The sequence below is a fragment of the Notechis scutatus genome, chromosome Z, assembly GCF_049901735.1.
Source record: "Notechis scutatus isolate UNSWTSFEM ecotype Mainland chromosome Z, rNotScu1.2, whole genome shotgun sequence".
Taxonomy (NCBI): Eukaryota; Metazoa; Chordata; class Lepidosauria; order Squamata; family Elapidae; genus Notechis; species Notechis scutatus.
In genome coordinates, this window is record NC_142025.1 from 88,984,348 (window position 1) to 88,999,071 (window position 14,724).

General features: G+C 35.2%; 1 protein-coding gene across 5 annotated transcripts in view; it reads left to right on the forward strand.

Annotated features, from left to right (window-relative positions):
* NSF (N-ethylmaleimide sensitive factor, vesicle fusing ATPase) overlaps positions 1-14,724 on the forward strand; it is a 74,422-nt gene that overhangs the window by 41,655 nt on the left and 18,043 nt on the right. For all 5 annotated transcript variants that reach the window (XM_087946864.1, XM_026682797.2, XM_026682796.2 and 2 more), the window contains 6 exons: positions 3,861-4,060; positions 8,342-8,507; positions 9,620-9,694; positions 10,735-10,922; positions 13,780-13,875; positions 14,001-14,157. In XM_087946864.1, the coding sequence (XP_087802990.1) occupies positions 3,861-4,060; positions 8,342-8,507; positions 9,620-9,694; positions 10,735-10,922; positions 13,780-13,875; positions 14,001-14,157 (882 nt within the window). The remainder of the gene's footprint in view (positions 1-3,860; positions 4,061-8,341; positions 8,508-9,619; positions 9,695-10,734; positions 10,923-13,779; positions 13,876-14,000; positions 14,158-14,724) is intronic.

Below are 14,724 nucleotides of genomic sequence, written 5' to 3' on the forward strand. Positions count from 1 at the left end.
TTACAATCATTTTGGTAATGCATGAAGCCTTGCATTACACATAAAAGAACAAACAAAAAGAAACTTATTGCCTTCCCTAAGCATTGGAAAAACTGGAAAATCTAAGCCATATTCTGTTTGTGGCATGGCCCTGTCCACTTTTCTTCATCTTCTCACCTACTGCTGTTCTCTCACATGAATATAGATGTTAAGTGTAGTACCTAGCATCAGAAGGTGGCCCACTCAGCTTAATCAGTGTTGCTGTTTAGTACATTTGCTGTAGATTCAGATGACTAAGAATGTCTAGAAACAAGATAACTCAGAAAGAATTTTAAAAAAAATACATTTTATTTATTTTACAATTAAAATAGACCAAAATACATAAATGTAAGAGAGAAAAAGAGAATAAAAAAAAGAATAGAAAGAAAAAGATAGAAAACAATTAAAAACATTTTCATTTTCAACAGTTTGTGAGACCTCCTTTTTATCCTTATTTTATGCCATATACACAATTAATCCTTACATATATCTGTATATCACTACTACGATTCTATCATATCTTCTCTTGCCTTTTAATGTGAAATCTATCTTTGGTCTATCCATTTGTACCAGCAGTTCCAGCTGTCATAATATATTGAAGTGTCTTTATCTTTTAATGCCAAGGTTAGTTTGTCCATTTCTGCACAACTTAAATTTTTTTGAATAATCATCTCCTCTGATGGAACATGAGGCTGTTTCCAACATTGTGCAAAAGCCAACCTGGCCACTGTCAAAATATGTATTATTATATATTTCACTTTTTTTGGCAGTTGTTTATCAAAGATCCCTAATAAAAAGGACTGGCTTAAATTCGATCTCTTGTCATTTCCTTGTCCAAATTCCAAATTATCTTGTCATTTCCTCCAGCCAATTTCTAATTATCTGCCAATATTTTTGAGCTTCTGTACAAGACCACCACATATGGAAGAAAGTTCCCTCTTTTTTTTTTTTCATTTTCAGCAGTTTGGACTCATATTGGGGTGCATCTTCGCTAATCTTGAAGGAGGAAGGTGCCACCTGTAAAACATTTTATAGGCATTTTCTTTGTATGCTACCGGTTTTGTGATTTTGTTATTTCTACCCCAGACCTTTTCCCATTCTGTTAAGGTGATACTACGTCCTATATTCCTACTCCAGGCTATCATGTTCCCTTTAACAATTTCTAATTCTACCTCTAATAAATAATTATAATTTTTTTTGCCTGATCCTAATAAAATTTTATCTATTTGCTGGAGTTTATTATTAATTCCAAATTCTTTCTTGTCCTGTTTGTGTCTACTTTGATTTTGAAGATATGCCCACCGATCAATTTTATTCCCTGATCTTGAAGGTCTTGCCACGATTTCAGATTTCCTTGTATATCCAATAGGTTCTTATATTTAATCATTTTAGTAATATCTAGTTTATTTGGGTGGATCATCGCCTCCACTGTTGAGATCCAGATTGGTATCTTTAAGTAGTGTTTTTTCTGTATTTTCTTCCAATTAGTCAATAATGAATCTCTGATTAGGTGTCTGTGAAAATATTTCTGGCGAGTTTTCCCAATATCCCATAAAAATGCATGCCACCCCCTCTGTAAGTCATGGCCTTCTAAGAGTAATATTCTCTTATTGATTAAATTCACCCATTCCTTCAACCATACTAAAGAGGCCGCACTATAATACAACTCCCAATTTGGGAGTGCCAGCCCTCCCCTGCTCTTCATATCCTGCATTGCCTTTAAGTTTATTCTAGGTTTTTTCCCTTGCCAGATGAATTTTGCAGTTATTTTGTTAAGTTCTTCAAAAAACCTTTTGTGTACTTTAATTGGAATCATCTGAAATATATAGAGGAATTTTGAAAGAATATTCATTTTAATAGCAGCAATCCTGCCTAATAGTGAAAGTTGCAGTTTGCCCCATGTTTCTAAATCTTTCTTTACCTGTTGCATCAATTTGTCATAATTGTTTTCCTTTAGTGTCTTACAATGTGCTGTCAACCATATTCCTAAATATTTAACTTTCTTTATCACTTGTAGTCCCATAACTTCTTCTAGTTCTAATTTCTGTTTTATTGTTAAATTTTTAGTCATTAATTTCATTTTCTTCGTATTAATTTTTAGTCCTGCTACTGCTCCAAATTGTTCTAATTCATTCATCAATTTTTGTCCTCTTTCTATTGGTTCTTCAATGAAAAAAACATATCATCTGCAAACGCTTGCAACTTATATTCAGAAAGAAAGAATTTTCTTATATATCCATCATTTTATAAATACATCTTTTAGTTGTGCAGAAATTATTTCTATTTATAAATACAATATATAAAATACAACATTCCTGTTTTCTCTCTGGTCCTTCAGTACTTGGAGAATGGAGAGATAAGATAGTGTACACTACACGGTAATCTACTATTATGCAGAGAGATTTATGTTGAATGTTGTTTTAATCTTTCAATACATTAAGTTGAAAGCTACACATAAGAAATAAGAAGGAAAAAGTTTAGACTGAGTACTGGATGTCAGAGTATTCCTTGACATCCAGTGTCAAAATTAGGTCTTAATTATGTGCAAAAATGTTATCTTGAATTTTGACATATTTTGTTAATGCCATTCAGCCAATTTTCCTTACGCTATAGCCTGGGGTGATTGTGGTAGCTGGAAAGATTAACTTTTAAAATGTCTGCATTTTAGCTCATTGTTTTGCTACTAAGTGCTAAAAGTAGTTTTAAAGGCAAAATACAGGACATTGGCAAAATCTGAGCCTAGTAATTAACCAGTTGAACCATGGAAATTTTAAAGTGTTCATCGAAATTGTGAAGGAAAGGAGAGAATTGGTCTTCTTCATCTCATAATAGCTAGTAATTTTGGGAGGTGACTGCTAGAATTGATGTGTATCTGTGTAAGTGTATAACATGAGATTTAAATATTTGATTGTACACCTATTTCCCCTGCAATAAAAAAGTTTTGGAATAGAGCCAGTTCCAACCTTGAATTGTTTAGCCTAATTAGCATAGAGGGGATAGATTACAAAAGAACAGGAAAGAGGAAGATTTTCCTTGCAGTAAAACACATTTAGAAATTTCCTTCTGGAAGCGTTCAGGGAAGCCCTTCAGCAGCATTGTAAACAACAAACTTGACTCATCAAGTTTCTTAGAAAAGAAATGAAAATCACCCCAAAATAAGGTATTAGTTTCAGTACACCCTGGGATATCTCAAGAAATATAAAAATCTATGACAAGAAAATAATTGAAACAAAAAAGGGAACTAATCTGCTTGAGCTGAGGTATTCTGGAGGAGTTACTGAAATCATAGGAATATTTACCATGTGCTTCATCCCCAACTCCCCAACAATTACAGGAAGAAACTTTATAGCTCTACAGAAACAAGGTCATGTACCTATCTCTTTGACTTAGTCACTCCTCTCCTTTCATTTATTAGATTTATAGCCTCCACTATTATTTGTTTTACATATTTTTGCCGAACAAAAAATTGCATATAATACTATATCTGAGCTAGTACATGGGTACTGTTATCATCCTTTGACCCTCAGAAGATAAAAAAAGTTTTAGCAGTCTCAAAACATGGCTAATTGGTGGATTTATTGAGCTAGTGGCATTAAGTTCTATTTGATCCAAAGCTGTCTATAATTAGTAATACCTATGATTTTGAATTGTACTTATGGAGGAAAGGCTAAGAATAGTCAGATGGTAAGATATGATAAGTTTATCAGTTTTCTGATAAATTGTGGTATAAGTAGCAAGTAATAATTGTTGCTCTATTTTGCACCAATTATTGTTTTGGCAAAGAAAAAAAAAAGATTTTCTGTATTAGTTTCATGATTGTGTTCTCTCTTCTTTCTTTTTAGGCTGCAAACATGTGAAAGGTATCCTCTTATATGGCCCACCTGGCTGTGGTAAGACACTTATGGCCAGGCAGATTGGCAAAATGTTGAATGCCAGGGAGCCAAAAGTTGTGAACGGGCCCGAAATCCTTAACAAATATGTCGGAGAATCAGAGGCCAACATTCGCAAGCTCTTTGCAGATGCTGAAGAAGAACAAAAGAGGGTAATTTAGAAACATGAAAAGAGTTTACATGATGTTCTGTTTGGGTTAGGATTCAGGCCAGTAGTAGAAGTAGCAGAGCATGTGTTAACTGCCACAACAGCAACTTGTGGCAACTGCTTTTCTTCATGTCATGTTAATAATTATTATTAAGAAATGTGTGGCTTGAGATTGCATCATTGTATGGCATATTTTCCTTCTCTCGTGGAATAATGGAATTGAGTAGAGATGGATGGAAATGATCTTTTTTCCAATTAAAAATAACTAGACATGATTAGTGAAAGAAACGGCAAAGATATATTTCATTTTTAACAGCCTCTGTGTTGTGCAGTTTGAGATGTTGTGGCTCATGGGATTGCAATTTTGTTAGTGTGGGTATTCTAGGGGAGAAAAAGAATTTGGATCTATTCCAATGACTGTCAGTCAATTTTAGAAATCTTTTCATTTGGAAATTTAGCGTAGCAATGTGTCTGGCTACCCTAACTATAGAATGGAATGGAGGAAGATTGAGAGAGGAGAGTTGATTCAGTCTGCAGATAGAGCTGTTGTTTTTTGTTCCCACAGAGACTAGTTGATTTGAGAAGTCAGTAAACAGTGCAGGGGTACAGTAGAATCCTGCAGCAAATGCTTTTCAATATCTGGAACCACTGTGATTTAGTAGTTAAAGAACTATACTAGGATTGGAGAAAGAAATCTACCATTAGTTGTGAAAATTCAGTGTGTGATTCTCTGCCCTTCATATGCCCTCAGTTTAATTTACCTCAGAGGATGTCTATTATAGAAACTAAATTTTCCAAAGGAAGTCAGGATACACATCTAACCAATCAATCAAACAATTCTATTTAGAGGCATATTGCCTGATATTATTGGAGGTAATAAATACATTTATTATAACTCTATTAAGCCTCCTTTACTTGTCACTTTTCTAAGTATTGAAAAGCTCAAATATTGGACAACTCTGTGTTTCCCCACTTTTAGATTTTATGAATCTTTGATATTGAACATTATTAAAACATTCCTAGAATCTGAGTGAACAAAGATGATTCTTACTTCATTTTTTTCATTAACAAAGGTATCCATCATTTTGATCCACTATTAAAAAGCCACTGCCCTTGCTTCTATTTAGTCAGTTCAAATAAGGAATAGTCAGGGCCAATTATGTGAAAATTTCATTTAACAATCAGAGCTGATTTGGGCCAGCTGTCCTTTATATACATCTTAAAAACCATATGCCCTTATCACAATGAACTTCTCACCACAGATTCTAGAAGGACATCATGCTCCAGTTAAAATGAATTTAAGACTTCAATAAAAACATCATGATCTCAAAAAAACAGAAACAAAACCCAATCTGCTAATGGCTATCATTCTAGAAAAGGTTACAGACCCATTTTGAAAGTTTGAGAGTTTCACCAAACCCCAGGCAGATGTTTAGACAAGATTTGGCATTTTTATTCACCTATTGAGTCCTTCCCAAGAACCTGGAATTATTGTTATTGGTTCATTTCATAGTCAACAATGGATTTTATCTATCTATTGAATCCTTCTCAAGGACTTTGGGTAGCAGATGTTTTTTATGATGATGATGATGATGATGATGAAAATAAAGCTGCCAAAGAAGACCATCTGTATCCATAGGATATCAGTGTGCAGCCTGGACCAAAGATGGGATCAAGTACTCTTCCTATGTGTCTAGACACTGTGCTAGTATCTAAATAGAGATAAAATGCCTTAGGCTTTATTCAAATAAGAGGGGATGGCTATAGATTTGGAAGCTGTCAGATTCCAGAAATAATCATTAACCATGAATGAATTGTTCCGTTCTATTCAGAAGTGGTTTACCATCTGGGGAGCTTCTTTGACTTCTTTTATCTCCTTGTAAAGGAAGGGAGACTTCACTGTAACTCTACTTTGTGCACCAGTTGCAACCATTTCTGAACCAGAAAGCCTGTTGACAGTCCCTTAAGTAATTGTCACCTCACAGTTGGAAGTTACAAAGCATAGGTCCACCCTTGAAGACCTTCTAGTAGCTTCAACTGATCCAGAATGCAACCACATGGGTAGTAGTGTGCTTGGTTTATTTTATGCATGTAAGACTTTTATTACGGGAGGTGTACTGGGCAGCATTTAACAACTGTCAGGATATTGGTAACTTTCAGTTACTAAGACATAGTCTATGGAGAATCTCAGTCATCCAGGTCATGGTTGTCTCAAAGGTGCTTTTCCCCCCCTCCTCATGTGGCAACTGGACTTTCTGGGTTTTGTTTTGTTTTTTGAAGACATTTCGTTTCTCATCCAAGAAGCTTCTTTAGCTCTGACTGACTGATTTCTATTCCCCACCATCCAGTCAGAGCTGAAGAAACTTCTTGGATGAGAAGTGAAATGTCTTCAAAGAAAAAAAAAACTAGAAAGTCCAGTTGCCTCATGAGAAAAAAAAAAAGCACCTATTAAGACAGGTTTCATGCAAACTGCCTCTCCAGTGAGCTCCAAGGGGAGAGTTGCTACAGGTCTATTTGTTGAAACAATGTCAATATCTGGAAGGTGCAAGTATTTTCAGTGAAGGTCTCTCTTCTTTGTTCCAGAGATGAAGACTTTGTTTTTAGTGCCTTGGATCATGCTGCCCTGATTATATAAGAATGGTAGAGATGGAATGGAAGATTACTGCTCCGAAAGGAGTGATGCTGCATGTTTAGTGAGGGTGACAAGTTACAGATATTTTACTATTGGTTTTGGCCAATAGTCATGTTTTTAACCTTGATTAAAGATTAAAGATTTTGTAAGACTCTGGAATCAATTGCATAAAACCCCCAAATAATAATTAAATATGTCCAACTATAAGTGTGGTGATGGTAATTTGAGAGTGACTTAGACCTGCATGACTTGTCATCATTGCAAGGAAGGAATCCTGTATTGTAATAGTTCTCAACTTTTTCTTCACTATGGATCCCCTTTAAGTACCTTTTATGGCCATGGCTATGGTTATGGACCCCCAAAATTTAACTCAGGATTTTATTCTATTATTGTATTACTAACTAAATCTCAAGAGATAATTAATTTCTCACTTTTCCATGTCAAATATTACATAATTTTGTTTATGAAATAAATTCTAAATGTTATTTGCTCACTCTTCCTTATATATCAGTAGGAACATTCACTTGAAATGTTGATAGCATTCAGCAGAATGATACTCAAACATGCAGAAAATCCAAAAATGTAAAATACCAATAATTCTTCTTGAGAAAGAATTGCAATCCTTTGTGTCTTATAATTCATTCTGCCTAATTGCAATCTGATAAATACTTCATACTACATATATATTTTTTCTAATATTTTTAATAATTTGTAATTGTTGACTTGGATGGCCAGAAATGGAATTCAGTCAATGTAACTGTGAGTTCTATAATTTACCTGAGAGTTTGGAGTGGAATACATCTATATTTATATGCTACTAGAACTTCCTTGTCTGTTTGTAATTTTTCTGTTTGCATTATGATGCACTGTTAGCCCAAATGATTCATCATAGTGCAAAAATGCTTGAATAAAGTTATCTCAAATCCATTAACTTAATGATACAAAATCTCGAACCCATTACTGCCATTGTGGTACCATCATTACCGTTACTGTAATTGAAATTACAAGGATCTTCTCTTCAGTTGTAGTTACAAAGTTTTGGCTGCTTCAGCATTCTTATTTAGTTGCGGTCATGTCATTGTGATTTCTGGTGCTCCCTCCTAGTTTCCCACAAGGAAAGTCAGTGGGAAAGCCAACAGGAAGTTGAAAGTCACTCCTTACTGTCAATGCTTTTTTGCCCATCCATATTATTCTGTTTCTCTGTTTAGGTAAGGAAATACCTTCGAAAGAATGACCCAATGGGTCATGGGTTGTCTAGTTCTAAAACAAAATATGTTTGTTCATAAAATTCTGAGTGTACATATTGTAATTGTCAACCTTGTCAACCCTGAAGCTGACCGTAATATTCTATTTCCTAAAGTATTTTAGTGGCCTTCGTAATCTTAATAATATGAATTAGTCTATTGTTAATTGAGCTGCTCTGAAATACTGAAACTGGAAATAGGTCCACAAAAAATGCATTATTTATGGCATAAGCCTTACACCAAATGAATATTGAAAGCTTCTTCCCTTCATTACGATTAGAGTGGGATTGTTCTTTACAAGCTTAAATGCTTTACTTTTATTCTGCATTCCTTAAAACATTATATTATGATAGCTATTAGAATAAGGATGACAATAGTGTAATCACATACTTTGATTTTTCTTCATCAGCTTGGGGCAAACAGTGGTGTTCATATAATCATCTTTGATGAAATCGATGCTATCTGCAAACAACGAGGGAGTATGGCAGGCAGCACTGGAGTCCATGACACTGTTGTGAACCAGCTCTTGTCTAAAATTGATGGTGTTGAACAGTTGAACAATATCTTGGTAATCGGTATGCACTTGCCTTGTTTTCTTGGGTTCTCTTGAGAGGGAAACTTTGCCATATCTTTGACATATTTGCAAGGAGACATGGATGCAAGATATTTCTGGATGCAAAGAGCGAATGTCTCACGCTTCAAAGTCTTGAGACTAAAGCAACAATGCAGAGCCTTAGACATGATTTATCTTACCTAATAGGGAAATTATTTATTTTTTATATTGATATAGCCACCAATGTCACAGCAAGTTAATCTGGATAGCATACAACAAAAGTAAAATAATACATTACGAGCTATGGTATTTATATTCAATCTTAAGAATTATTAACTCTTAATTGACTGGTTTTTAGCTTTTTATATTTTTAACAAAGCTATATTTTACAGTAATTTTTATACTACTGTTTTTCAAGGAAAGTTTTAAATTGTAATATTAAAATTAATAACTAAAAGAGATAAAATGGAAAACAGAAAAAAGGTATTAAAAAGTTGTGATAACTACTTGGAAAAGAAAAAGTGAGAACCAACCCAAGGAATAATATTGGTGAAAGAACTATTTATTTTACTTTATATTAGTGGGAGTACAAGGCAAGATGGTGGTACTTTTCTTGTCTTCTCTCTCTCCCTCCCCCTCTCTCTCTCTTTCTCCCACCCTTCGTTCTCTATCATACTGTATCATATCTGTTTTCATGCAGATTACTTTGCATATTAGCTCCACATGTTCACTCATTTGAATAGTATAACTTGAGACAGCAATTTACAGATATCAGATGCATCAACATATCTCTGAAACCTTAGATATTGCAATTCAAGCCTGGAACAACCCTTTTTAATTTCCCTCATTTTGTTCTCTCTCACATGACTCTCTCTCTCTCTCTCTCTCTCTCACACACACACACACAAAACTTTTGATATCATTTTGGGATCTCCATATATAAATAAAAGTAAAAAGAAAATTATCATGCCTGGGAATGCTACTGTATGTTTGATTTGCCACTGTTGCTTAATGGAAATATATAACAATTGTTTGCTTGGTGCCTAGAAGGCTTAATCAGCTAACCTAAGAATCAGATATAATAACTGGACTCATTCTTTTTCAAGCTAGTAATAATTTATTTTTGATGTCTAGGTATGACCAATAGACCAGACCTGATTGATGAAGCTCTCTTACGACCTGGACGACTGGAAGTGAAAATGGAGATTGGTAAATAATCAGGGCAGCAGTTACTATCAAAACCCATAAACAAATGGTAGGAATTGGAAAGTTTTGGTAGGAAATAATTTGGTAAATATGGTCCTATGAACTCAGCCATCTCTCCATAATTTATATTAACTGTTGAACAAGGAATATGTGCAGTATGGATTCTCTTGAATATTACACTAAGAGAACCATGATACCCATGACTGGAATACATTCATAGAGATTGAACAAAAGACAAAAGCAAAAGACAAAAGCAATATTTACTGCAACTCACAAGCCATTAGTTTGGCATTATGTAAATTGCCTTTCCTTCTATGGGATCATGAATTCTTATGTTAGAAGAACATCAAGCTGCCACAAGCCTTGAGCTTTCATTCTTGTGTATTTTCAATTTTCAGCAATAGAGAAGGACATTTAATGTTTCTTTTCACATGTTGGCTTGTTCTTACTCCCAAGTTTCCCAAGTTTGGATACTTTAGGTAGATACAGCTACAGAGGTTTAAGCTATATTCAGCTGTAGCATGTAAATTATGAGGAAGTACATTGTGATTTGGATAGGATAGGACACTCCTAAGGAATATCAGGACAAAAGTCTAGACTGGGAAATCACAAAACACCCCAGGCAATTGCGAGATTTGTTGCTAAGAGAATTGCACGGACGTTTCTATAAGTCTCCAGTCAGACATTGTTTGTGCCTAAATGTAATGAGATGATTCATAAATCTCCATTGCATCCTAGTTGAAAATGAGATGCAATCTCTACCTCATTTACTACTCTTTTTAAAAGCCAGCTCAGGAGACTGGAGTTTGAGAAAGAAAGGTTATTGCTTAGCCTGTTAAAATATTGCAATCATGGGAGAAAGTGGTAATGTCTAAAGAGCCTTTCCCAGCCTGGCTGTCTCCAAATGTGTTGGGGACAATTGCTTCTAGAAATCCCCAACTAAAATCTTGACAAGAAATTTTGAAAGTTGCAGACACACTGCATCTGAAAAGATCATTGTAAAAAAAAATGATTTAAAGCAAAATGATAACTTTTCCATTTAGGCTTGCCCGATGAAAAAGGTCGAACGCAGATTCTCAACATCCACACATCAAGGATGCGAACCCACCAACTGCTGGCTTTAGATGTGGATATTATAGAGCTGGCCGTGGAGACCAAGAACTTTAGTGGTGCTGAACTTGAGGGTCTGGTTCGGGCAGCCCAGTCGACAGCTATGAACCGACACATTAAGGTTTGCTCCTCCTTAGCATTACCAGTCTCTGCAGGGGTTCGGCCAGGGGTGGGATACGACAGGGTTAACTACCGGTTCCCGCGTGCCTGTAAATCGTCATCAGCATGCTGTGTGCAGAGATGCAGCCTTTGAAACAGCCCTCTTTTCCTGCTTTTTTAACTGCAGCTGTGCCTCGTCCGGCAGCTGAAGTTGAAAAATCAGGAAATAAAGATCAGGTATAAGCCCGGGTGGCAGGTGGGCAAAAACATCAGCAGACATAGAACTGGTTCTATGTCTGCTGCTCTTCAGAGCTACTGGTTCTACAGAGGTGGACAGAACTGGTAGAAACCACCCCTGGCTTCGGCCCTGTCCCCTTGTGCCACTCTTTTGTTCTTCTTATGAGTTTTGTTTAGTTATAAAGAATTTAAGAGAATCCTAAAAGGCAGAATAAATCTTTAAATGATCAATATTTCCTCTTATTCTTGATTCAGATTTGACAGTTGTGGGGGAAGAAAACTTTCAACAAGTAAAAATATTTTAAAGAAAGATTTATATTATTTGTGGGGACCAAAAAAATAATGAAAGAATTTTGAAGCATGCAGTTTCTTCTGCTGCAATCTGAAACTAGATAAAATAAATGGCCACCCCATTTGTTGTTCAGATGTCTACCTCATTTAGGCAGTATGATACAAAAGCTACATCTTCTTTCCCTTTCTTAGCTCTTTGTGCACCATTGTCCCAAGCTTTTTTTCTTACCTGCTAATTTTCAGCTGTTGGAGACAGGGTTCATCTTTGTTAAATGCTATAACAAGATTAATCAGGAACCTGATAGTATTGTGAGATTCTATCATGGAATGTTCCGACTTTGTAATGGACTTTTCTAAATGTTTTGGAGCTACTTTAACTTCTATTTTGGAACAGTCTGGGATAGGAATGTTTCCCTCATAGAATGCATACCTATTTTTCAGTTATTTTCAATTTGAAAATAACAACACTTGGCTGCCTGTTCATATAGATTGGATTGTTTAAAGAAATTCAGTGCAAAGTTGTGCCTGTGCTTATCTAATTCATTTGATAAAGAGACAAAAAGTATACAAATATACAGGCAAAAAGCATGCAAATTTGAATATAGAAGCTAAGATTGATACACTAGTAAGATGCATGAAAAATATTATATCTCCTTCATATTATATCAGACATTTGTCTCCTTATGTCTGAAGTTTCATCAAACATTGTCCTCCTGATCTACTATTAGATATTGAAATGGGGTTAGATTTTACCCATACAATATCATGAATTATGATATGCACAAAGAGGGTAAACATCTACAACAGTTTTATTACTTAGCTCCCAAAGGCCTGATTTCAGGGTAAGATATTCTTTGGAGTGTTTCTCTTTCTTTTCCTTTCTTCTCTTTCTCTTGCTTTCTTTTTCTCCTTCATTTTTAGTTGTAAAGGTCACTGGGCTTTTAGCATGAAATGAGTGATGTCAGATGTGAAATGTCAGGATGAGTAAATTAGAGATTAGCTGAAACAAGTTAAATTAGTTTTTTATATTGGAGAGTGTTGAAATGCTGATTTTTGTTAGCCTGTAACAGGTGTTGGGTTTGGAATGCATTCTGGAACACATAGCTCTTAGTGTGTGTGCTCTGCAGATGAATTTGGGGAGGGAGGAGACCCTTGTAGCTTATAAAAATGAACCTTAAGGAAAACCCACTTTAAACATGGTCTGAAATCTGAAGCGGAACAAAGCTTTTACTATGGCAAGTCCATAAGAGTGCCAGGTTCCATGGTGCTGATCTACTTTCCCTGGTTCTGTCAAGTCACCCTCTTGTTCCCCAGTGCAGAATCATATATATGTATGTGTGTGTGTGTGTGTGTGTGTGTATGAAGATTTTATGAATTTTGCATTAATTGCCTAATTGCAGTCCAAGTGTGCTCTACAACAGTATCTTCCCACTATATTGGGTATCTAACAAAGAAAAATTGCAAATCTTCTATAAGGGATCATGTTGTGTAAGGGTATCGGAGAGAAAATGCTAGGAATTTTTTTTATAAAGGTCCGAGTTTAGATCATACATTTTGTGTAACTTTTAATTACACAATGTTCAGTAGCATAGAGAGAAGCAAATAAAAAGCAATGAATACGCGCAGGCACACGTACATTATTGATTCTTTTTTGGAGTAAACTAGTATTTATGCAAAGTGCAGTAAAGAAATAAGAAATAATATGATTAATTTATTTGTATGACATAAAGCAGGAGATAAAAAGAAAATGGGAAATAATTAAAACTAATTTATTTCAAAACCTTTTTTATACCACTCCATACCTTTTTGTTCTTACAAACCATTCTTGTTTCCTCCTCAGACATGTACTAGTTCCTATGTTTCTTTATGTACTTTAAAGTTTTTGCTTCTTTTACTTTGCTGCATATACTCATGAACTCTACTCTGATACATTCTGTTTCCAAGAAACATATTTTTAAAAATAATTTTATATACACACACACACACACACACACACACACACACACACACACACACACACACATATATGTATATTCTTAAGTTTTCGCAGGTATTTATATGTATGGTATTCAGCTTTGTTCGGGTGTTTTCCCATGTCATTATAGTTGTGCTTTTAAAGCACAACTGTAATGATGTGGGCAAATACCTGAACAAAGCTGAATACCATAACCACACACACACACACACACACACACACACACACACACACACACACACATTCTTTTATTTAAAGGGAAACTGAGACTACTTGACATTTTTCTTGGAAGTTCCATTATTTCAGCTTTGTTGACCTATTTTAATTTACGTTTTGTTGGCTGTCTTACTGATGTGCCATCTTCTATTTTCATTAGGCCAGCACTAAGGTGGAAGTTGACATGGAAAAAGCAGAATCTCTGCAGGTGACAAGGGGAGACTTTTTGGCTTCACTGGAGAATGACATTAAGCCAGTGAGTGTGTCTTTCATTTCTTTTTGTTGCTAAACAGGAGAACTAGTTCGTATCATCCCCACCCTTACAAATGGAGGCAGTTATTCATTATTTGCTTTACTACATCTGTTTCTTTCCAACCGCAGGCATTTGGGACCAATCAGGAAGATTATGCAAGCTATATTATGAATGGCATTATTAAATGGGGCGACCCTGTTACTCGGGTGCTGGATGATGGGGAGCTCCTTGTTCAGCAGGCCAAAAATAGTGATCGTACTCCCTTGGTCAGTGTTCTTTTGGAAGGTATGTTACTTGCTCTACAGAAGATGGATTAAATATGATCTGCTCCTAGAAAGACTGCTGGGCTTAAGGGAGCTTGCTTCTATCTAGAATGATTTGCAATTTCTAAAAGAAGATTATTAATATTATATTAGATTATAAAAGGGGTTTCTGGCACCTCTGTGAAAAAAAGAGGATTGGTATATTGTTCTTCCTCTTAACTGACAGAAATTTAATTCAGCATAACCTCAAATCATATTTAGTGTGATATCTAAAATGTTACAACATGGTTTCTAATAGAGAGCAAACAAACTGGGAACCATTGAAATAGCTTTCCACAAGTGATTAGTGCTAACTGCTATCTAATGTTATGGTTAAAATAATACATACTCTCTATCTTGCTCTATCTCCTTAAAACTTGTAAAATATGTACAAATAAGCAAATCTGAGTGCAAATGATGAAGATAGAAGTGGCACTTAGAACTGGGAAAGGGGCAATCCAAAAAAATATAGTACAGTAATTGGTTATATCAAAAGCTGCTGAGAATTTCATCAAAAGCAACGGTGAAGTATTATCCTTGCCTAATTTTG